Genomic DNA, 26261 nt, shown 5'->3' on the forward strand with positions numbered 1-26261 from the left:
CTGTGGAATCACTTAAATGACACGGGTACAATAAAAGTGACACTGACCCATAAATAAATAAAAATTACAAAAAATGGTTACATCTTTTACGTCAAATATTTGATAAGTGTGAACGTACCTTAACTTATTTAAACGCATTTAACGAAAGTCTTAGCAAAATTATCAAATAGTAGTCTTCATAGTTTAAAATAAAACTTTTAATTTAACTTGCACTTTTTAAACAAAATTTTGTTTATTATATTTGAACGTGACCACATAGCAAAACAAACCAAACAAATTATTTAATTAGCTCTTAAATCCAGAGTATTAAAAATATCCAAATTTGACCATTTTTAATAAACAACAACATCTTTGTCTCTACATGTGTACTTACATGTATCTATCATTATTTACAAGTTGCAATTAAAAGACAAGCCCATACACTTAAAACGTTTATGCGAACGGTTATTTTACATGAGTTTTTCATAGTCATTGTTGGACCAGTAATAACTATTTTAGGATTTTTAATTTGTTTTATCTTCTAATGTATCGGTTAAACCAAATGCGTCGAATGTACTAACCTAAAAGGAAATATAACATTTAAACACTTTTGAACATAACTACTATATTTTGGTTTTGTCTTAACAAATACAATTTTTTTCTGAATGTGCTGTTTGTTTTTATACATCTAGCAAGTTTTTATTGTTTGCGATTATTGAGAAAATTACTTGAATTGAGGAAAGTGAGGATAAAAGTTTTGTTATAATATAATTTGTGTAATAAAATCGGTATGTATGTGTGTGTATTGAGTTAAACCTTCATCATTATAGTAAAATGCATTTATGCTGATGTTTGAAACACCCTGTATACATCTTAAAATTTACTAATATGGCTCAGAATTTCAAAGGTAATTAAGCTACGCCTTGTAATATGTCTGGTCGTAATTCTGGACATAGGTTGATCGGTCCATTACTTCATTTTTCCCCCTTATAACGTATCCCCCGAATAAAACTTCTAAGTTCATACCCAGCAAAAACTTGGTAATGACTTGCAATTATAACCACTGACCTATTAACATACTTTTCAATGACTACAACTTATCGTTCTGATTACATAGAAGAACTAATAATAACGCCTTATCTATAATGTATTACATAAATACTTTTTAATTCATTGCTCAGCTCAGATTTAGAAACTGTATTCGTTTTTTCACACGATTTTCCTTGACTGATTTTTCTTATTACTTGTAAGTCATGGTTGTAAGTACTTGCCTCTAATGTCATCAGCATGTTAAAAAAATTACTTAAAATGCTATTGTGTAGATACATTTTAGCTTAAATTAAAGTTTTTGCCTATGTTTATTGTTCTAGTATTTCAAAGAACCGCAAAACTTAGTTTTATATATGTAAGTCTAAATGATACTGAAGATTTTCAAAAGGATTGTGGGTCAGTCTGAAATTTTTGTTAATGACCAGTAGTTATTTCACACATTACTTGGTAATGAGTGTTCATTATCATCCACATTATTTAATTTAGCTGAATATGTTATTATTGGTGAAGGACAAAACAAATTGGATTTGTTTTGGAATTGCCTAGGGCGTTCATTTAACACACAGGGGGTTCGTAGTTCAAGCCTTGCTGTTTAATTACAGCATTGAGAAAGTGATTGGAGTAAGAAACAAAGGATAGGTACTTATTTACTTTTTTACTTACTTACTTACTTACATACTTTCTTACCTACTTACTTAATTACTTACTTACGTACTTACTTACTTACATACTTACTTACTTAGAATTGTTATTTATTACTCTGTTGCCCTCCCAATTAAGTCCTTATTAAATTTGAATACTCAACAGAATTGCTATTCCAACTACTCCTATTCCCATTACCCCAACAGTTCCAACTAAATACTATTCTTAACGCAGTTAACATAATTACTCTTTTAATTACAATAACGTTATATTTAACAAAATTCTTTATATTTGTATGTGTGTCTGTAATCTGCACATTCCAAATAATTTAAACAGTGTAATTTCTCTTACAAATTAACTTGATTATATAACAACTTTAAAGAAATTATAAATAATTTCACAAGAATACATTCTAAGCAATAATTATATTCTGTTTTATGCTTTAAATCTAAAACAAATAATAGTTTATTGAAAAAAGGCGCACACACTCTCACACACGAGATACCGATGATATTTTACGCAATTAAGTTTTCAATGATTCATGTCCGTGTAAGCAACAACTATCTAAATACATCTTTCAACATGTAGCTACAACAAGTATTTGAATCTTGTCGATATCATTCATCCATACGAGTTTACAACAATATGTTTAGTACTGAATTGTATGAATTTAATAGATGGAATCACATCTCTAGTTAAGAGAACTTGTTATTGTTGTTTCCAAAGATAATGATGAATAACTATCTTTTTGTTTGTAATTCTAACGGTTTACTGAAAAAGTGAAATATATGTATGTGTGTTTGTTAAAAAAAAGAAGAAAACTATGAAATTCATTCACATCTTTCTTTATATGATTTTTTTTGTATAAATTAAAGAAAGTTTATGTTCATAAGTATGCATTCTTCATATTGTATTGTTTGTTATTATAAAAGTATTTATAATATAATAAGTTTAAGTTTAATATCAATGTAAAAAAAACGAAATTAACATTGGATAAAAAATTCATAACAAAACTTTGAGCTGTAAATTAAGCGTCATTAATTTTTGTCTGGTTTATTTAAATATAAACCTTTAATAAATATAGCCAAAAGACAAAAAAACTGTTAGGTTTATAAACTTTAAGATTTATTTGTTACAGTTTAATTGACCGTAACAAATTTTGACTTGAGCGAACATATTTGCCCTCAGACTTTAATTTTTATATCCTAAACATCTTTATTTTCTCGAGTAATTTTGATTCAATTAAACATTTTTATTTTTATGCTATAATTAATTAATTTATTTATTTAATTTTAAAGGCTTAAATCGAAAGTGCATAATATATTATGGAGCATTTCAAATTGTTGTTTTGTTTTTAGTTTTTAAAGTGTGTGATTTTTTATGGTTAAAAAATGTGTTTAAGACTCTGTGATCCACATATTAATAAAATATTAATATATGTATAGAAATGAAAAAAAAAAGAAATTCCAGCTTTCTTATAATGGCTTAAATACTGCAATTTGCCATTTACTGTTGGCGATTTTATACGTTTTTTTATCTGCTGTTGTTTTCAGATCTTTTCTTTTTTTCATTTCAATTTGAAAATAAAAGTGAAAATCCTTTCGCTTTCTGTAAAATGATGGATAATATAGAAAAACAAAATCACAGACGCAAAAAAAAAAAATAACAGAAATATGGCCAATAGTAAAAATGATTAATAAATACTCGCAGCAAAATACTGATGATGTTTTATTAGGAAAATTAAATAGGCAACAAAAAATAGTAAAAATGTTTTTCAAACAAGTCTCCTCTATTAGTTGTGGTTCGACTGAAGTCTAATATATTTTTTATGTTCATAGTTAAATTGTATTATTATTGTTATTCCTTTTCTTGAATAACTTTTCCAGGGGCTCTAAACTTTCTAATTATAGGTAGGTCTATATATAGATAGATAAATAGACAGATAGATAGAAAGAAAGATAGATAGATAGATAGATAGATAGATAGATAGATAGATAGATAGATAGATAGATAGATAGATAGAAAGATAGATAAATATATAGATAGATAGATAGATAGATAGATAGATAGATAGATAGATAGATAGATAGATAGATAGATAGATAGATAGATAGATAGATAGATAGATAGATAGATTGATTGATTGATTGATTGATTGATTGATGGATGGGTGGATAGATCATAGTGAAGTTAGAGTAAAAGAGACTTAAGACAAAAAAAAGACAAAGTCTGTAGAATATCATATATTTTAAGGCAAAAAAAAATTATTTCAATCACGTTCTATAAAAGATCAACAAAAACCATTTTTTCATCTAATTAACTATTAAATAATATTTTTTTTAATATATTTTTTTCAGTTAAACCAATTTTTTCTCTTTTTTTGATTCTTCCATTTAAAACAAGACACGTCTGCCAAAGTAACTAAAGTTGTTTGTTGCCTTAACCATTTATTTATAGTTCAGTTGCATTAGTTATAATAAATTTATTAACATGCAATTTACCTTGATGATTTGTTGTCAAAGAAAGTTAAATTTAAATGTGTTTTTTGTTGTATTTTCTTTCAAGTTGTTGGAATTGGAAGAAAATGTATGTAAGTAAACGAGCTAAACTAAATTAGCAAAACATTTTGTGTGAAAAACCAAAAAAGTAATAAACAGCAACGGCAGTGATAGCATTAACAGTCAGACAATAGCTAACACACCTTCATATTGCAGTATTTAGTAAAATTTGTTTGTTAGTCGGATGTTAGTTAGTAAAGTTGTATAAATTATGTTTTAAAGATAGTTGTTTGCCCGCCTTCAAGATTTAGTTAACAATAAAGTAATCAATTGTGGCAGAGATTCTTAAATTTGTCTTTAATTTGCTTAAGATTTTTATGAATTGCGAAAAACTTAAAAAAAACTGAACAAAGACTTACATTAAAGAAAATAAAGATACAAAAGCCGTTAAATTGATTACATAGAACAGAACCTGCGGTTATACTTAGAATAACATTGGTTAGTTTAGTTATTTTATTGTGCGTTTGGTTTTAACACTAAAACAGTTACTGCGAGCGATCAAATGAAATATGCAAAGAAAGCGACAAACTCAAAACAAAATAGTTAAAAGTAATGCAGACGGTATGTAGTAGTAATTAAAAAGAAATGAGTTCCACAAGCACAAGTGTCATAACTGATATTCGCTGGATAGTTTTAAAAGTAATGCAGACGGTATGTAGTAGTGATTGTTAAGTTAGTAGTTCTGAACGTACAAGTTATCTATCTATCTATCTATCTATCTATCTATCTATATATCTATATATCTATTTATCTATCTATCTATCTATCTATCTATCTATCTATCTATCTATCTATCTATCTATCTATCTATCTATCTATCTATCTATCTATCTATCTATCTATCTATCTATCTATCTATCTATCTATCTATCTATCTATCTATCTATCTAACTTTTGTAGATGTCTTTAACTTCAACTTTATGTAGGCGTCTGGCGCTTAATGACGATCGAAGTAATCCCTTAACTGTTACCTTTTCGAAGGCAACATTAGTAGAGTAGCAGCAACATCTGCTGCTGATAAAGGTGGTGCTGTTGATTTTGAACTTGGCCTATTGCACGAAATCAAGATTAGTTTTTTGTTATAACTTTTAAATCTATTATTAACAAACAACTCTCATTCATTACTTGAACATTGTTTATTTGCTCTATGTTCAACTTTGGTGCTGGAAATTATGCCTGAAACATTAAACCTTTAATTCAAATCATTAATTTGTTTAGTTGGATACAAGTGCTCCGCTCTTGCTTGTTTTAACATTTCTTTGGGTAATAAAAGCAAACGTTTTTCGTCAGGTTGTGTGAACTTTTTCTTTAGTGCCTTGTACGTTTGTTGACTTATTTTATGAAACAAAACTTCGTACATGTTTGTTAATATGGCCAAGGCAACAGAAAAAAATTACACTAACAAAACAAAAAACTTTAGTAAAGAAAAAAAATGTTAATTGTTCAGTGAATATGTAGTTGTCGCTGCTGTTGTCTAGATTGTTGTTTCTTGGTCTGTTTTTTTTTTAGTTTTTATTATTAAGACTGACTGACATACTTTCACACCGCCGACTGCTTCTTTTTTGCTGCCTAGTCTTCTGCTTTTTTTTTTTTCTCTCACTAACACTTTTTACATTTTGAAATGCTTATTATTATCATTATTATTATTATTTTCCACTTGTTGTTTGCTAAAAACAAATTGTTGTTTACGCAGATTTAATTTCATTTTTTTCTTCAATTCTAGAAAAATTTAAGCTACATGTTTTAAATAACAGTGTTAAGCAAACAAATGTTTTCTTTTATTCTATACAAAGAATATGTAAAATTAACACCTGCCGTTTCCAAACAAAAAAAGTTTTTTGTTTTTATTTAAATAAAATTTTAAATTTTAAAAATATTAATTCTTTGTTTATTGATTATTAATTTTTTTATTTTTCTTTTATGCGGATTTTTTTTTGTAAATTCACTTTTACTTTTCTTTTTTTTGTTTAATTTGTTGTTTATAAAGTTTTGCAAATCTTTTCGTTTATATAGTTTTTAATTTAATTATAATAGTGACACCTTAGGCAATTTATTTTTTTTAATTAAATTTTATTTATATTTAATTAGCTATTTAGCAATAATAAAAAATGTTTCATGCATTTTCAACATTGTAACATTAAGAGTTTGTGTCTAAAGTCTTTTGTTTAAAAGTTTCATAGAGTTTAGTCAGTGTTAATTAATATTAAGTGAAAAATGTTTAATACGTTTATTAATTTTTTTTAACAATTATACGTTCAAATAAAGTATTTGGTTGTAAAAATTTTATTTTTTTTAACCATTTTGAACTGTTATATTTATGGTCTAGGCGTGTAAAATATGTAATTTAAAAACTTTAAAAAAATGTTTAAACCTTGAACTGAATTTTTGCAATAAATATTATTGTTATTTTGTGATTTCTTAAATAACTTCATTAGGCCCTTTAAATTTGGAATTTTAATAGAAAAACTTAAAAAAGTGCTAATGGGTATATTTTCATTCTTAAAAATGTACCTTTGAAATTTTGCTATAATAGTGAAGCTAAAAACTTTTACAAATTTTACATAAATGGACCTGACTAAATGTGAATCTATAAGAGGGGAATATACATATATACTTTAAATACCCTACACCACTATAGTGGAGAGGGTATTATACGTTTGTACTTATTTTAAATTTAAAAAAAATATTGGACGCGCACGCTACAAGTAGCACATTTTACAATGGCACATACTGTTCTTTTGACTAAAGGACGAAGTCATCAAAAAAATTTAAAATCGGTCCATCAATTCGCCTTGCACTCATACAATCGTACAGTACGAATAGGGATTTTGAGCTCATAATTATATTAAATGTTGTATCTACAAAAATCGGCAAAATTTAGTTCAGCATAAATAATATTAATGTAGACGTCAATTCCTCTATCCCTTTCTCCTGTATAACCCCTCCATCAGATAATGACATTTTGGTAAAAAAAATACATTTTTTTCAAAATTTCTATATCGACCTATCACATTTATCTATCTATCTATCTATCTATCTATCTATCTATCTATCTATCTATCTATCTATCTATCTATCTATCTATCTATCTATCTATCTATCTATCTATCTATCTATGTATCCCTCTGCTTGGGAAATTATCTAGTAACTAATGTAATTTTCATAAGAACCTTCAAATATTTTTTTCACAATTGTAATTTAAACTTTAAACTTTGGTTTAAACAACATTTAATAAAACATTGCAAAAATGAACAACAATATTGTATAACTATTAGTCATATAAATATCAACACCCTAGTAAAATTACAATAATGAACTATTTAAATTATTCCAAATACACTTATTTAACTTAAAAAACCTTTATTATATAATACTACATACTCATTTCTAAATATATTTGCATTTAATGAATATGACAAAAAACCAACAACAAATAAAATGAAAATTTAATTACTTTAAAGTTTCTGGTGGCTTGTCAAGGTTAATTACCTTTTTTTTTGCATTCAGAACAGAAAATATTTTGAAAAACCATCAACAACCATTATGAGGGCTAAAAAAAATTCTGCGTAAATTTTTAAAAAAAAAAATTTGACAACTTTTCTATGGTTGGATGATTTGTAATTTAAACAAAATATTTTTACAAAATATATATATATTTTTTCAACAAAAAATAAAGGTCGTATTTTTGTTTAAACAATTAAACATATAGGTTCTATATGTTTATTTTTTTAATTATAAAATATGATTTTTGTTTTGTTTGTTTACTTTGTAAAAAAACTGTCATATTTTTTAAATTTTCTTGAGAATATGAATGGGAATAATTTTGTCATGTTTAACTTTACGCTTCAATGATTTTGAGTTGTAAATTTGTCTGTTTTATTTTTAGTTTAACATGATTTATTACAAAAAAAAAATATTTCAAGTTTGTTTTTTTCTTCTCTCGTTAGTGTTTAGTTTAGTGTGTAATTGTAATTGCTTACAAAAGGGGATTGTTATGGTTGTTGTCAATATGTCACCTGTCACCAATGAACTTGTAACCTCTTTTCAATGTCTTGTGTTTGCTAGTGCTTACTATTGTCAATGATTAACAATGATGTTTTATCTTTATTGAACCTGAACAATTTTGGTGTGAGAGAAATAAAAACATATACAAGTTGTAGTAATAGGAGCTTAAGAGGAATAGTTCCTGAAGGAAATGCATCTTTATTAGTTCTATTCAATTTTTTTAAAAATCTTTAATTTTGAATTTTTAATAATTTTTCTCTTTTGTTATAGATAATTTTTTATACCTATCTATCTATCTATCTATCTATCTATCTATCTATCTATCTATCTATCTATCTATCTATCTATCTATCTATCTATCTATCTATCTATCTATCTATCTATCTATCTATCTATCTATCTATCTATCTATCTATCTATCTATCTATCTATCTATCTATCTATCTATCTATCTATCTATCTATCTATCTATCTATCTATCTATCTATCTATCTATCTATCTATCTATCTATCTATCTATCTATCTATCTCTCTATTGAAATTTACTTCATTCCATCTATTTTATTATTTTTAAAAACCACAAACATTTTTTTATTATAATATTTTCAATATTTTCCAATCATTATAATTTAAATACCTAATAATTACACAGCCAGTGACCATTGAAGTGTAGGTACATGACCTTTCATCGTTAATCAAAAGTCACTAACTTCTAGACATTGTTTACTAACACTCATCATCTTTTTCCAACTCAATAATTGTGTACGTTTAATATTAATTCACGTTTATTAAAATTTTGATTCTTATAACAATATAATTTGTATACTCTTCACCTTCGAAAGAATGGTAATACAATTCTGTCAATTCATTTGTAATTTCAACTATTCATATAAATAATTTGAAATTTTTTTTTTAATAATTTATAATAATCGCGAAGGGTATATAATATTATAGTCAAAGTTACCACTGATTCTTGATGTAGTTACAATTGTTGGCTTAGAACTTTGAGTTTTCAGTTTTTCTATTTTTCTTTTTTTAATATAAATTTTAAATAACTACTTACTCGCTACATAATCGTAATGAAAACAATACAATACATATAACAAAACAATGAATGATCGTGTTAATGGCGCGTGCGCAACCAAGTGAAACATATTTGAAATTATTTGTTGAATTTTTTTTCTATATATTTTTATTACAATAACAAAAAAGACAAAGAATATTTACAAGGGATTATTAGCCACTATATAGAGAAAGAGATAATGTGCAGTAGAATAAGTATCAGCATTTGGTAATATAAAAGTTTATGTAATTTTTTATTATATATATATATTTGTTTTTGTAAACAAAAATTGCATGACTTTCGTGTAAGAGTGGTTGTGGTTAATATAAAAATGATTACTCATAGATTCTTATGTATGACTCGTAATTTACTGTGGTTTGGAGGAATTCAAAATTGATTATTATTTACATAATAATCTTTTTAAGGTGTGATAGTAAAAGCTGTAATGCACTGTTGTCAGATTTTACAACACTGTCAGAAAAATGTTCAGAAAATGTACAATCGTGTAAACATATAATTTTTGTTTTACAACGTTGTCAAAAAATGTATTTATGATAATTTTGCAGAACCAAAATTTTAAGTAGACACTATTGTCAAACATTTTCTAAATCATTTTTCTGATAACATTGTAAGATCTAACAATAGTGTATACATAACTTAAGTCGTTTAGTGTATATACTGGACACGTCAAGTTTTTACGTTACATCGTATGGACTTACCACGTAAAAGTAACTTTTGGAGTTGTTCGAATAATATTCTTGATAAACAGTAGTAAATCTAATTAACGAAGAGATGTTTAACATTAATATAAATTAGTTTAAAGTTATGACATACATACTTACTAGACACTTTAGGATTCAACTTTGGAACCAGTAAGCTACCAACCTTATATATACTTAAGAACACAGAAAAAAAAAGAACTTCCAAAGAAGCGAAAATGAAGTAGAATTTAATCCATGGAAGTACTGAAAAAGACCTGAAGAAGTAATGATTTTAACACTGACTTGTCATAGGAGGAATGCCCTTTTTATTTTTTTCCAAAATCACTACATATGAAGTCATTCTCAGGAAGTAATTTTTTTTGTTCTTTTGGAAGTTATTAGGAAGTCAGAATACAACAAATTTGACTTAAATAATATTAACATAAATAAATATTATTAAAATTAAATTCAAAAAAATCTAGCGCAAAAAATATACCTTTAATTTAAAATAAAATTGGATTCTTTTCACTTCTTTGGAAGTCAACAAACATCACTTCCACAGAAGGTAAAAAAATCGCTTGGTGCTACTTTTGATCTGGTTTTAAATGTTATTCTTTTGGAAGTACTTTGTTTTATTTGTGCTGAGATGTTATCTAGAGGTAGATTCGATCGATAAGTATTATATGAAATGCCTGATACCAATTGACATTTGTAACAACATCCATTGCCAAAGTACACACATACAACAACGCTTTGTAATATTGACAATGCAACAATAAATGTTAAGCTCACAAATTGTTGTCAATAGAAGGCAATAGATGTTACTGAACAATTATAAACACTTTGGTGTCAATTTGGTAACAGGCGTGTATATTTTTTCCCCTCTTTTTAGAAATAAAGGTAATTATTCTCAGGACTAAAAAAATTACAAAACTACTCAAAAGATAGATTAAAAATTCTATCAAATGAGTAATTAACGTGCAACCCCTTTTGAAAAATATGTACCACGCCTACTCTGCCACGCCTAAAAAAATATCACAAATTTTAAAATTTAACACTTGTTTTGGCGATTTTTAACTCGTTTTTAATCTTTTGATTATTTTTTCAAGAATTTGTTTAAAATGTTTTTGAATTTGAAATGGATTTCTTAATATTGTTATTATTATTATAAATATGAATACCCTTGAATAAGTTTTAAACAATATTTGTTTATAATTTTATTTGTTTAAATAGTTTTGGTATTGTATTTATACAAGTGATCAATTATGTTTTTATTGAATAAATGCGAAAATATTTTAATATGATTAAACAACAACCTTATGCCAAAAATATTAAATTTATTTCAAAACTAAGGTATGAATTGAAATTTCAGAAATGAAGGTGACTGAGATGTTTGTTTATATTCTTGAGCAAATCAGTTTTTCTAGGGCATAATTAATTTTTAGGGAATTTGATAGTAACTTTTATTGGAGCTATAGTATTAGCAGATATTGGTATATAAAGACTCTGTAGTATGAACAAAATAGTTTTCAAGTTTTTAACTTGTTTTTTTTTTTATTTTTAGAATTATTTTAGAATAATAAAAACTATAAAAAAATTCCTTTTTTAAATTGATGAAAAGAACATGTGTCAAATCTAGTTGTTTAGTACAATGAAAATCTCACCAAAACGCATTAAAATCTTACTAAACAGGAAGTTGAAAACACATAGATATACAATCTATTATTTTTTTATACCACTTCTATCAATATAAAAGTTTTGAAAGAAAATTTATTTTTAATTTTTTCAAAATTAAACTTTAAAACCAGTTAATTAGTTTAAAAGTTATTATATATGATGATATATATTGCTTAATAATTTAAAAATAAAAATGATATATAATAACACTAACCTACAAATCAATCAATTTAAATATATTCAAACAAACAAAATGCAAAGATTACGTTAACGATTTGAAGAAAAAAAAACAAAGTGTTACAAAACACTGTAAAAATTATTAAAAAACTATTAAAAACAAACTAAAAACGACGCTCTTAAAAAAAGGTTAATATAATAACAATAGTAAAATTTAAAAAAATAAACAAAAGAATGAGTGTTAAAATGAGCGAATAGCTGCACAAATCGTTCAGCGAAATACGCAAAAGGTAACAAGTCAAAGAGCAAAAACAGACAGATACTCCAAAAAGCTTATTATATTTATAAAATAAAGTTTTTTCTCTAAAAACAAAAACATAAATAAAAACTAAACGTAAATTTTTAAATTTAAGGTTTTTAATGTTTTGTATTAGGGGTTTTGCATACCTTTTCAAAAACATTTGTCATCATTTTCGGAAAATACGTTACAACGAACAGACGTTGTCCAATCTCGCTCGCTCGGTTTATAAATGAACAAGTGCGCGTTAACACATACAACTTTAACAAAAATAAACAAAGCATATACAAATAAACAAACGAATACCTTTACTCGCTCACTCACTCTCTCTCAATCTTACCACAGATAAATAGAAAACGGAAACCCCCTCGAAATCATACACCGGAAACTAATAATGAGTTTAGAATGAAAATTATTAATATAACAAAAACAAAACTTCAAAAAAAGATATTTAACGGATAAAAAAACCCTAAAATCAAACAAAATAAACTTAAAAAACAACTAATATTCACACACAGTGTTACAAATTACATTAGTTTTTTTTTGGGGAATTTTAATTAGATTATGTCTCGCCGTGAGAGTTTTCTATCTACCAATACAACAGCAACAAGAATCTCTACAGCAACGGCAACGAAAACAGCGGCACCGGTAACATTGTGGAATGGTGCTCAGTATGCAGCCTCATCAAAAGAATTGGAATTATTACGTAGCGAATATGGTTTAGATACACGCATGTTGGAAAAGAAATTGGTGCCGCGCTATAAACTCTATCATAAACCTCAAGTTAGTTGTAAAAATAAATTAGTTAATTCGCCATTGGCTCGCAAGAAAGTCAACTCCAACAACAATACTAAGAAATCTACTTCATTTTCTTCCACAACCACCAAGACAACTACTACCTCCAACTCTGCTGGTTCTTCTTCCGATTGGATTTTGTGTTATAACGATTCAAAGGAAAACTTCCATCCCTGGTCTGGTTTAGGTGAAAATTGTGAAAAACGTTTTGGTCAATTTGATTTAGTACCCTGGCGTAAATATCGTTCGAATTTAGATTTACTGGCCTTAAATGATTATAGTTCAGCACCTTTAAATATCAGTGCCAAATCTTTAACACGTTTAGAAAAACTAGAACTCAAACAAAATCGTCGTCAGCTAAAACGGGCCAATCTTAAGGCATCTCAAGCTCGTTTACGTAGATTTGTGCGTGTGCGTTTAATATTTTCCATAGAACTGCGACACAAAAGAATGGAACTACTTAAGCAGACCGCTCTAAGACCTCGGGTATTTGAACAAAAAGTTTCCCTAAATGAATGTGATGTAGCGGAATATGAGCGTATACTATTCAATGCTCATTCTAGTGTAGAGGATCATTTGGGTTATTTTAGTAAACGTGGCCTAGGAGGTTCCCCAGATGATGCCTCCTCACCGGGGGTGTCGAAAAAATCTGGTCTTAATTTAAAACCGGTAGAACATATGAATTTTACTACTAGTGAAACAGATTCTTCATATGACTCGTTAAATGCTCCAACACCTGTGGAAATGTTGCTTAAAAATAATCAAGTGCCATGTGTTAAATGTCGCGATATTGCCATTAAATTAAGGTAAAGAAAAGAAAAAAACGAAATTTAAACTTATAAAAACAAATTAAATTATGTTTAGTTAAAAGTTGAATATATAAAGAAAAATATTAAAAAAAAACAGGGAAGGTGTGCCAAGTGAAATTTTCAAGTTTATTATTATGAAATTGAGTTAAATTATTAAAAAAGAAATGGTTTTCTATTAAAAAAATAAACAAAACAAAATTTAAAATATGCAATTTTGAAAACAATACAAGTGTGTTAAGTTTAAAAAAAAACAAGAGAAGAAATTAAGAGAAAATTTTCGTGAAAAAATAAAAATTATAAATTTATCATGATCATATCTTAAATACTAATACAAATACAAGAATCTATACAAAGTAAACAAATCAGTGAACTTAAAAGATCAGAGAGAACCGCTCACGAATCACAAGTAAACTAATATGATCGTGAAATATTAAGATATTTAAATTTTAGTAAACATCCATATAAACAAAATATTAATATAAATTGTTATACTAAATACAAATAGGATCGATTTTTTAACCCAAAGACCTAGTATACTTTTCTAAAGAATATATTAAACTGCACTAAATCTATATATGTCCTTACAATTTTGACCATTCTCGAGACGTTATAACAGCAAAAAGTCATTAATTTGTTTTGTCATCAGAAAGTATAATGTGTCTCTTTTCTTCTACTATATATCTTAAGCTATATATAGCATTTTCCGAAATATCGTCTGTTGAAAATTTTTCGCCGTATTACAGCAAAAATAAAGCGAAGTACTTCCAAAAGAATAAAATTTATCACTACTTCAAAAGTAGCAATTAGTGAATTTTTTTGCCTTCTGTGGAAGTAATGTTTAATAACTTCCGAAGAAGAGGAAATAGTTTCATTTTTTCTATACTGAATATATTTTTTTGTTATTACTTTTTTGTGAAATAAAAATTTTATTTTTCGGCTTCTGTTTTATTCCTTTTTTGGTTGTATTCTATAATACATTTTGACTTCCGAATAACTTCCAAAAAAGAGCATAAAAATTACTTTTGAGAATAACTTCAGAAGTAGTAAATTTGAAATTAAATAAAAAAGACATCCCTCTTATGACAAGCCTATGTTAAAATCATCAATTCTTCAGATTTTTTCAGTACTTCCATGGAGTAAATTTTACTTCTTTTTCGCTTCTTTAGAAGTTATTTGTTTGTTGACGTATTATAGATAGTTGTTTTTAATATATCTCGAAGTAGGAAGAATGCTAAACCTCCATTTTGTTGAGATTTTGTCATTACTCTATTCCCTTTCAGTATACCTCGGGACATGTTACCTTGGCGAGTCCTCCGCCTTGGTGTTATTGCAATGCCGGGGTATAAGGAGGTGGCCAATACCTCCAGTCTGAGCGGAACTGAAAAATTGGTTACAGTCTACTGTTTGGCTTAGTCCTTGCATAGATTGCCAGAGGTCAGACCAGAGAACCGCATAATCTGGTACTACGGGTGGCCAGTTGTCCACAGACTATGTTCTGGCTGGTCAGTTGGTTGAGGTTCCTTCGGGATCCACGTAGTGGCTGTGGTTTAAACTTGGTTGGTCCAGGGGAGTACAACGCTATCAATATTTGGTTCAATCTCGAGAAATTTGATAATATGAACATATTAATTTATCCTTCCCTAATGGCCCCGTCTACCTAATGAGATGTGTGCTGGGTTCAATGATGATGGATGAAAGGTATCATATACATTTGATACCATTGAATTTTCCTTCCTTGTACAGATATGTTCAGGGTTTAGTCTTTTCATATCAGAATTGCCACAGTGTGTCCCTGTGAGTAATAACAAGTCTACGGCTTATTGATGATCGTACTTCGGTCTACCGGTTACGTCTCTAGGTGCTGTTGCCGAATCAACAGAGGCTATCCAATGGTCAAGAGATTAGATAGCTCGAGTACTCCAGCAAAGTACTTGTTCATGGACCGGTCAGAACCAATGTACAAAAATTGCCACCGGCGTTCTTCATTGAAGAACAAAGGGGCGATGGTACGCCATTCTCAAGTCTACCCAGTGGTTGAAAAAGACCACCGTGGGATAAAACCACTCTCGACATTCCCTTTCAGGAATCCAAAGGATATTAGAATTACTTGGCTGGTCCAGGGGAGTACAACGCTATCAATATTTGTCTCAATCTCGAGAAATTTGATAAAATGAACATATGCATTCGGCCATACCTAATCCTGTATATTTTAGTAAAACCAAATAGTATTACTGTTAAATAGTATTAAATAGTATTAAAATAACAATTATATGTTTTTGATAACAATATATTGTTACAGTGAACATAGTTTAGTTATAGTAACCATGTCGAACTATATTTTTTCTCCGCGTGTAGTTCCTTTAATGTTATAATAGAGAAATTCTGAGACAAGATTCCGATTTAAAGCTAATCAGTAAACTATAAAACTTAATTTTGGTCTCTAGGTTTGGCCTTGTTTCTAAAAAATACTTTTAATCCACCTATTGCAACGACCTGGGGCGGTCCGTTTTATATCCCAATTTAAAGCCGTAGATGTAGAAATATATTCTTTAAGGTATTTACCCTAATATTCCATACAAATTCTGCAGTCGGACAAGTCAGATGGTTGTGTTTAATTTTCAATTTGTTCAGAATGTATTGATCTATAATTGCGCTTGATCAGTGGTCATTTGCCCTCGTATCTTATGTACGATTAAATTGGGAAATATCCAACAAAATTCCCAGATCCTTGGCATGCACCTGTACTGATAACGAACCTTCAATCCATTGAACAGTTGCGTGTTGATCAGGCGCTCCATGAGTGGATCAGTAGGTGGCTAAGTTGCACTTTATACCCGGTATTGCCCGGTATAAAGGGCAGCATTAATAGCCTACTAAGAACTCTAAATGGGAAAGAATATAGATTTATCCATTATATAAATGATGACGTTCCCCTTTACATTGATTGTGTAGAAGAACCGAGAGGGCTGAACACTGAAATTTGTTTTTTTTAGAAGAAAGACAATTTTTGTCCCAAATACAATGGAGAAAGATCAAAAATTAATTTTTGTTTGACACAGATCATTCTCACTTTGTAAAATTCTATAACTCATTCTTGGTTATACCTGTTAGCTTCCCCAGCATCATATTTTCCATTAATGGCACAATTAAAACAAACAAATATTGGTTGTTTAGTTTCGTCATTTGTATGTTTTAAATGTACCAAAAAATGCCAAAAAAAAATTTGATGCTGGGAAATTCAATTTAAAAACATTCAAAACAGACACTTGTTCATTTATTCATTCACACAATAAATATACACAAACAACAAACTCTAACAATTTCGCCATTAACAAGATTTATTAACGGTTTTCTGTTTAGTATTTTAATCTGTGGCGGTTTATTGTAACACATCCATCCAACTATCTGTATGTATCTTAACATATGTACGTGTTTGAATAGTAAATGATGACTACGTTTGTAGTATGTGACTTTTGTTTAAATAAAAAAAAATTCCAAATAAATACACATACCTACAAACTGAATTTAACAATTGTTTGTTTAAAAGATGAAAACAAAAGTGAATCTTCTTTTTTTGTTTAAATTTTTTTTAATGTTTTCATTTTTTTAAATCTTTACAAATGCAAAAAGTGAAATGTTTACTGAAATTTTTTTAAATTTGCATAATATTTTTGTTGTTGTGTATTTTTGGCAAATATATTCATAATATTTGGTTGTTTTTGTATAAAATGATTATTTTTTATTTTTATGTTATTTTAACACATTATTAAATTATTTGTAATTTACATTGAAATATTTATTGTTTAGTTGTGTGCGTATATAGTAATACTTACAACCAAATGAAGAAAATAATTATCAAAATCTTAAAAATTTAATGTCTCCATTAAATCTTTACAACAAGTGTTTAGGTTTAGTTTAAATTAAACATGTCTACTTATAATGGTTAAAGTTCAATTAACTTGTTTAACTAAGCTAGAAGGTAATAATTATGAGTACGTTTGAAAATCGTAAAGAAGCAATTGTCTGGAAAAATAATGACTTCATTTGTTTATTTAGATAGATAGATAGATAGATAGATAGATAGATAGATAGATAGATAGATAGATAGATAGATAGATAGATAGATAGATAGATAGATAGATAGATAGATAGATAGATAGATAGATAGATAGATAGATAGATAGATAGATAGATAGATAGATATATAGATACATGTTTTTCATTTTTTTTTAAATACTAATTTTTAATTTTTCATTAACAACAACGAACATTGATAACAGTTTTCTGCAATTAATTTATTAGAAAATGAAATAAAAACAAAATGTTCACAAGTAATAAAACAACACTCAACGTGTACGTAATAAAAGTAATGAACATAAAACAAGTGTAAATAAAAAAGAAAAACTTTTACTTTTAGTTCTTTTATACTTTTTCGGTGCTTTAATTTTAAGGCAATAGAACCAAGACACCTTTAGGAAAATATTCGGCTTCACTCTATATAGCTGCTCAAAATATAAAACATTATTATTAGTAGAGCATGTAAATTTAACATTTCTTAAAGTAAAATAAAGAAATGTTTCAGTTTTTTTTTTTAATATAATAAATATTTGGGTAACTGCTTAACTAAAAAGAATGATAGTTAAAAAGTGTAAATAATTTAATTAGAAATGTGTATAACTAAAAAGTGATATACATACATGTACTTATAAAGCAATTATTTTTGTTTATATTAGGGAGGTAACGAAAGCTACTTAGATGCTTTTTGGAGTGATAACGCATATATAGACACACAATATTTTATGGAATATTAAAAATTTGAATGTCCCGTATGAGGTGATTTCATTTCTACTATTTAGTTTAAAAATCTCAATATACAAGTTATTACCCTAATGTACATACATATTTTTCTTATCTGATGTATACATTGTAAAAACACACACTTGAGTGTAAAAAGAGCGTGTAGAATTTAAATAATTTTTCAATTTGAACTTAATTGGGAAAGTTTTTCTTTGTAAATTTGATTAAAATGTAGAAAAGCACTGATATTAATATTTAAATATTAACAAAATCTTAAACAAGTAATTAATTATTATTTGGTAAAAAGTCGGAACACATTTGTATGCGTATATTTTTCAAGAAAAAGTTTTTTAAAGTTTTCCGAAAATTTTCCTTTTTTTTGTTTTCTTATTTTAATGAAATTATTATAATTTTCTTATTTTTAGAAAATTATCGATTCATTTTTGATTTAGTAGAAATTTTTAATTTTTATAAATTTTGAATATTTTTTCTAATTTTAGAAAATTTGGTAATATTTTTTTTTTTTTGGAAATTTTAAAAAATTGTCTGTTTTTTTCCAAATTTAGAAAATTTTTTATTTTCCAATTTATCAAAAATTTTAATTAATTTTATATTTTTAGAATATTCTTACTTTTAGAAAATATTTTATAAATTTGTTAATTTTAGGAAATTTTAAATAAATTTTCTATTCCTTGCAAAAAATAAAAAATCAATAAATTTTACACTTTTCCAAGATTTTTTATTTTTAAGAAATTTTTTTACCTTTTTATTATTTGAAAATTTTAAAATTTTATCTATTTTTAGAAAATATTGGATAAAATTTCTATTTTCTACAAATCATTAGAAAATTTTCAAAAATTACTAATTTTTAAATATTTGTCGAAAAGAAATTGGGATTTTAAACAAATTATTCAATATTTTTTTATAAAAATTGTATTTGAAAAAAATTATCAAAAAAAATTATATTTTAAAAAAATTTCGTTCTCTTTTTAGCAAATTTTTAATAAATTTCATATTTTTAGGAAATTTGTTTATGTTTTTTTTTTACTTTTTGTCTTTATTTAAATATTTTATTTTTACATTTGAACAATTTTTTGCTATTTTTAATATTTTTGTTAAAATCTTCATTTTTATAGAGAATTTTAATTTTTTGATAAATTTCTTCATGCGATGCTAATCAAGTTCCTTGCTTAAGTCTTTTGTTTTGCTTCATACTGTTATTTAATGCAAAAGCCTAAAAGTCGGCTATTATATTTCTTACATTTCTTAAACTCAGTTTACAAAGCAAATTGCCTTAATAATAAAACCAAAGCATACTTTTAAGCTTAAGAAAAAAAGAAAACTAGTGTTGTAAAACCTTTTTTCAATCACAATCAAAATGCTGCAGAATTTTAATAAAAATTTTCTTTATTTTCTTTTGTATTTCCAGAACAACCAATGATTACGCGCCACCTCAATTAAATGCCAGCAATTTGCAAAATTTTATACAACACAATAACAACAACACTAGTAATAATTGTAACAATAGCAGCAGTAACAACAACATCAGCAATAATAATAAAAATACAAAAATGCATTCCCATCAATTGGATACATATTCCGATTCAATGCACTCGGGCAGTATTTCTTCGGTGGAAAGGCCCAATGGAGGCGCATTAGCGCTGCATTATGCAGCAGCCAGAGGTTGTTTAGATTGCGTGCAACTATTGGTAGCAGCATCAGCAGATATTTGGTAAGTCTAACCTAAATATTTTTAACAAATTTATATTTTTGGCAAAGAAAAAACAAAAACAATTGTTTTAACAAGTGAGCCATTAAATTAAGATTTATAGTTAAATTTAGGTTTTATTTTCGTTTTTTTTTTTCAAAAAGTGAAATTTTCTAAGCAACAATTTGTTTGTTTTAATAAGGTTAAATATTAGCACAAACAAATTAATTTGATTGATTTATATGAATAGATTGTTAACATTGTTTATTATTGCAATAAGTTTCTTGTCTAGAGTTTAACTAATAATTTTTCATCATTATTTTTAATGTTTCTTACTACTTAGCAAAGAGTTTTCATTAGTTAGTTTCATTGTTATTAAAAACAATATTATGTTAACAACATGTTCTACTTACCATACATTAATTAAATTATTACAATCATTTTTCATTCAATAAACAACAAATACAACAAAAAAAAAAGAGATTGTTTATTGTTTAGTTGTTTCTTAAGACATTTTGGGTGTTTCATGAAAAACTATTTTAAACGTTTAGTTTGTCTTAAGCAACTCTTGTTGCTTAAGTCTTTTGTTTATTTAACTTTGCTAAATATCTAATTAAAAATTGTTTGTTTAATTATTTATAAATAAAGCATTTATAATTTATAATAAATGGCTTATAATCATTAAATAAAGCTTGTTTTATATTTCACCATTGATTAAATTTGTATTAAATATAATGAGATTAATTTTAATTGCCGTTAATCAAATTTGTTTATTAGAGTTGTGATTTTTCTTTAATTATCAAATAATAATTAGTTGATGCATTAAAGAGGTTATTTTCTCTTAATTAAATGTTGACATTTGTATTAATATCTAATTGATTTCATTGACTTCAACTTTGTAAACTATTGGTACAAATATTATTTACTTTCTTACTAATAAAAGTAAATAAATTTCTAAAGCAATAAAAACTAAAAAACTGACTACAGTCCTATAAATATCAAATGTTAGTTTGTTAGTTAGTTAGTTTGAAAGGAGGATGTACATATATACATCAAATACGAAGAAATACACCTAGGCCTCTATCGGGCCTGTTGTGCGCTCCTTAACCAGTGCCTCAGGTGGGAATCAAACCCACGAACTCCGGTCTACCAGACTAGAACACTAACCACTAACCTACCGGAGGCCACAAATATTAAATATCATTATAAATCACTTCCTTATACCTTAATTATAGAAGATCAATGATAATGATTTTGTTTAACTCTTTAGTTTTCTAACTCTTCTCTTTTTATTAAAATAATATAAAATTCATTATCTTTAAATTCTTTTCTCCTCATGCTTGGTTGGACTATGTTTTCATTTGTCCATCTAAAATATTTTGATAAAACGATTTGATCATTATCAATTATGATTATTGGATGGAAAAAGAAGATGATCTGAAAAGACTAAACAAGAAAAATTAAGAACAAGAATGTTTTATAGAAATTTTATATATTATTTTCTTAAGCTAATCGCAACGACAATGTTTTGAAAAATTTAGTAGACAAAATTGAAAGCTTGAATACCACATAACTAACAGTAATTGCACAGTGGATTGGTTTACAATAAAATTTTAACTTAATAATTAAAACATTCCTAAAGTATGGTTAATCTTAATTAAAAAATTGGAATATTAAGGTTCTCTGGAAATGACAAGATCTAAGCGGGAACAGTAAAGTATTGATCTAACCCAATTAGTTTCAATTCACTCGATGATGTACTAGGGTCCTTCTCGATGATATTATGGTCCATAATTGGTTTTTTGAGCGAAGTTTATTTGTCTAAAGAATTGATCAGTGCTAAATCCGAATCTGGGTTCGGAATCTATCAATCACATCATATATCTCTAGGAAGGAAAATCGACGCACTGGACTTTCAGACGAAAAATAACAAATTAGTCGAAAAAGTTTTTTTTTCAAAAATTTGGAAAACTTCATATAATAAAAAATAAAAAAGTGATGATTCGAATTCAGCGCTGCTCAATACTTTACAAAAGTGAACTTTGGTCTCAGAGTTGAAAATTTGTTTGCGTATCTTTACATGGGAAATGTTGGTGGGACAAACCAAAAACACAGCTCTATGAAGGTATTCAGGACAATTATGAACAATGATTCCCAGGGAGTTTTTTCTCTTCACGCAAGCTTTTGTTATAGGAGATGAAACAAACACAATATCCTTAGTTTATTAGAATATTTCAATCTCTATTCCTGACTAATGTAATATTTGGAGACTTCATCCTCCATGCATAAGGATACTCAACATGTTTTCATATGCTCATGAATAAATCCAACTGCTGCCTGCTAATGCAATTATGCAGCATTCGAGAATGTTAACATACAATCAAGGCTGACTCCAAAGATTAACCAAAAGACTTCATGCATAATAAATGCAATGTTGGTGGAACAAACACTATATAAAGCTATATGAAGGTAGTTATTCCAGATATGAACAATTATATCAAGGGAATTTGTTCCCTTTTGTGTGCTTTTGTTATAGAGTTTATTATGCCTGATTATCGTTCAGAAACCTTAACATAGTTGCTTAGAAGTATTCCTGAGTAATGTAATATCTGGAGACCTCCACTTCGTCCTCCTCGGATGCTGCATATATTACTGCCGCATATGTAATATATGCAGTATCCGAAGAACATATTATCAAGGATGACCCGAAAATCTAACGGAAGCCAAGATTAGTCTTCTGCTTAATTCATGATAAATGCAATTTTTGTTATAATTACATCCGAGATAATTCTTTTATATCTATCCCTATCATATAAAATATCGTACGATAGCAATTAAGAAGAACAAAAAATAGATGTAGAACTCGCTTTTTGGAGGATATCAGTTTTTTTATACCCTTCACCTTTGTAGAAGGGTATTTATATGTTTGTCATTCCGTTTGTAATTTCTATAATATAATTTTCCGACCCTATAAAGTATATATAATCTGGAACCTTATAGATAGCGGAGTCGAGTAAGTCATGTCCGTCTATCTGTCTGTTGAAATCAATTTTCTGAAGACACCAGATATCTTCGAGATCCAAATCTTCAATAATTCTATCAGACATGCTTTCGAGAAGTTTCCTATTGAAAATAAGCAAATTGGTCCATAAATAAGTGAGATATGGGTAAAAATCTGAGACTACCTCTGAAAATTTCCTCAACATATTATAAATAAAAGCATAAAAATAACAACAAGGAGATAAAGCAGTGTTATGTTGGTAATACAGCTCATATTTGTTTGGGGGTGGTAATACAGTTTGACGGTGGTAGTACAGTACAACGGTTAACGGTGTGAATGTTATGTGTGACATGTGTGCAGAGACACAAAATAAATAAAAACGGGTTTTTAAGACATACTTGGTGAAGGGTATATAAGATTCGGCACAGCCGAATATATTTTTTTTTTGCTAAAATGCAGATAATTTCGAAAAGAAGTAATTAAACAGAAGATATAGAACTTCATTCTGAAGGATTCCTTCTTAAACATCAAAAGATAATGATAGATCAATGAACATAAACATCAAATCGAAAGACCCTGATGTAAAATGTTGAAGTGAGTACCAACAAAACGCTTTGCTTTACTTCTTCGATAAATTGGCGCTCACGTAGAACGATTGCTCACCGAAGTTTATGGCGAATTTGTTCTATAGTTTTCAGCGTATAAGAGATAGTTAAAGTGATTCCTAAGTGTTGATTTTCATTCTGAATACATAGATCAATAAGGCAAGAAAAAAAGATGAGGAATTGAAGGCATTACTTTATGAATATTTAAATCTCATGCTAGCACCGGGACCCATTTCAAATCAGGGCAATTTTATACCGATTTGAGACCTTGAAATACGATTTTGCATGTACGAAATGCCGATTTATGAGATCTTATGTGTAGCCTAACAAACCACTGAATCCATTTATCATTGGTGCTACAATAATGCTCTGTACTAAAAATAGAGAAATACCTATCAAATCTAACCAACTACTCACTCCAAATACTATTTGTTTAGATCGATGTAGAACGCAATTTTAGAAGACGTTACGATATGATAATCACCCCAATAACCAACCAACATTTCACGTGAAATATGTTCCCTTTTCACTTTTTTCGTTCGGTAACTTTTTTGTCGTGAAAAAATTTCCCTGTTGTGAAATTTGTCAAAATCAACTATTGTGAATGAATTGTTCACAACAAGTTCACGATAGCAATCTTCCTTTGAGGGAAATGAAAAGGGAACAAAATTTTCACTTCTATTGGCGATAGAGGTGTATGAGTATATTTTAGAATTAGATGATCTAATGTTAGTACTTTACCGCTTATCCTTTGAAAACACAGAATATTATACACTGAATTTCTTATTTCGCCATAGTGCAAGGAAATACTAACTAATATCTACACAATTTGTAAGCATTAAAAAATTAATTATGTCTAGTCAAAATCAAGAAGAAATTTAAAATAACTTCCATCATGATCACAGTGTGATCATTATAATCTTACAAATGACTGTTAAATAAATCCAAATTAAACAAACCAAGAGCATTGTTAAACTATTTTTTTATAAAAATCCAGTAGCAATTCGTAAAAAAAAAAACATAAAACAAACAAAAGAAAAATCAACAGCTAAACATCCTCGTTAACGTTTCTGGATGTTCTACCGCGAGTCGGTCTTAAAGGCGGCCTCTATTTGTGAGTGTAAATGCATGAATAGACTTTATTAAAGCACGCACATGTTATACAGTTTAGAAATAATTTAATGCTCCACAAATTTGCACTTGTAAAGTCGGCCGGCCAAGGAAAAACGGGAATGTTTGTTAAAAGTTTTGATTTTCTGCTGCGTCAATTAATGCTGCAGCAGTTACTGGTGTGTTATGTTTTACCAACATATTCAAAGAAAAGTTGCCAGTCTGTGTTTCGGTTTTTCTTTCGAAATTTACTTTAAACAACTTTTACAGGAATTTTTCAAAGGAAAACTACTCATTCGCTCCAACTATCAATGGCTTTCACTCAAATGAGTCTTTTTTAGAATCTTACTCTTTTAGAGTGAGAACCAACTACTAGTGCCATAGTTTTTCCTGCTTTTTTATTGAACGTGTGAATTCATGTGTGTTCTTTCAAATGTGCTCTAACCACATCACGTATGTCTGTCTGTCTTTAAGCGAAGACAGTTAGTCCAACCAATAGATGGACAACTAGTTGATACTTGCTACAAGTTTAATAACAATAAATATCTAGAATTTGTAATAATTTTTCTCGTTTTATCTTATTTTCACAATGTTTTCAAGCATAAATATTATTTGGACTTTCGCGGTTTTATAGTGTTGTTTTTTCCTCTTTCTCTCTATTTTTCCAGTTCTTTTTTTTGTTCCTTATATTGCTCCAATTGTTTATAGATTTTATTCCGTTGCTTTTTTAACCCACTGCCCCTGTTATTATGATATACTTAACAGCAGCGGATTAATTTGTATATTGGTCAGCAATATTTTTTTTCTTAAATATATTTAAATGAATAAGAATTAATAATAAATGTTGTTTGTTTCTTATTCAAAAGATGTACTGTTTTTTATGAATGAAGATCTTACTTTTTATAATGAGTTGATTTATTATGCCCATGGGAATTTTGCCATGGAATCATTTAAACTGTTGACTTTTTGGGTTTGTTGTTGTAGGTAGTACATGTTAAGTTTTAAAAGAGTTTATTATTGTATTTTGTAGACAAGTTTTTCTTTTGAATCTTGTCTACAGAAAAAGTTGATTTTAAGGAAAATTTGTTGAAACTATGCTTAATTATTTAGTTCAAAGCTGTAGACTTTTCAATATAACACATTAATAATTATATTTGTATTCATGAATATAATGTAATTTTGATGAACCCAGAAACAGAGTAAAAGAATCAAAATATTTGGATAGCTAGGTAGATAGATAGATAGATAGATAGATAAATAGATATATAGATAAATAGATAGATATA

General features: G+C 27.5%; 2 protein-coding genes across 4 annotated transcripts in view; both read left to right on the plus strand.

The window, feature by feature from the left end:
- The window catches only part of LOC111677722 (GATA zinc finger domain-containing protein 14), a 92444-nt gene that overhangs the window by 14952 nt on the left and 51231 nt on the right, over positions 1–26261 (plus strand). For all 3 annotated transcript variants that reach the window (XM_023438910.2, XM_023438909.2, XM_046947439.1), the window contains exon 2: positions 19981–20283. In XM_023438910.2, coding sequence (XP_023294678.2) covers positions 19981–20283 — 303 coding nt within the window. The remainder of the gene's footprint in view (positions 1–19980; positions 20284–26261) is intronic.
- On the plus strand, positions 12211–13859 carry LOC124419101. Its single transcript, XM_046947448.1, has one exon. The coding sequence runs from the start codon at positions 12715–12717 to the stop codon at positions 13753–13755; it is 1041 nt and encodes a 346-aa protein (XP_046803404.1). The 5' UTR covers positions 12211–12714; the 3' UTR covers positions 13756–13859.

Source organism: Lucilia cuprina, chromosome 3 (genome assembly GCF_022045245.1).
Source record: "Lucilia cuprina isolate Lc7/37 chromosome 3, ASM2204524v1, whole genome shotgun sequence".
Lineage (NCBI taxonomy): Eukaryota > Metazoa > Arthropoda > Insecta > Diptera > Calliphoridae > Lucilia > Lucilia cuprina.

Bases quoted from the DNA above. Each gene is read 5' to 3' on its own strand.
- LOC124419101 (XM_046947448.1), top strand. From the start codon at position 12,715: ATGTCTCGCCGTGAGAGTTTTCTATCTACCAATACAACAGCAACAAGA.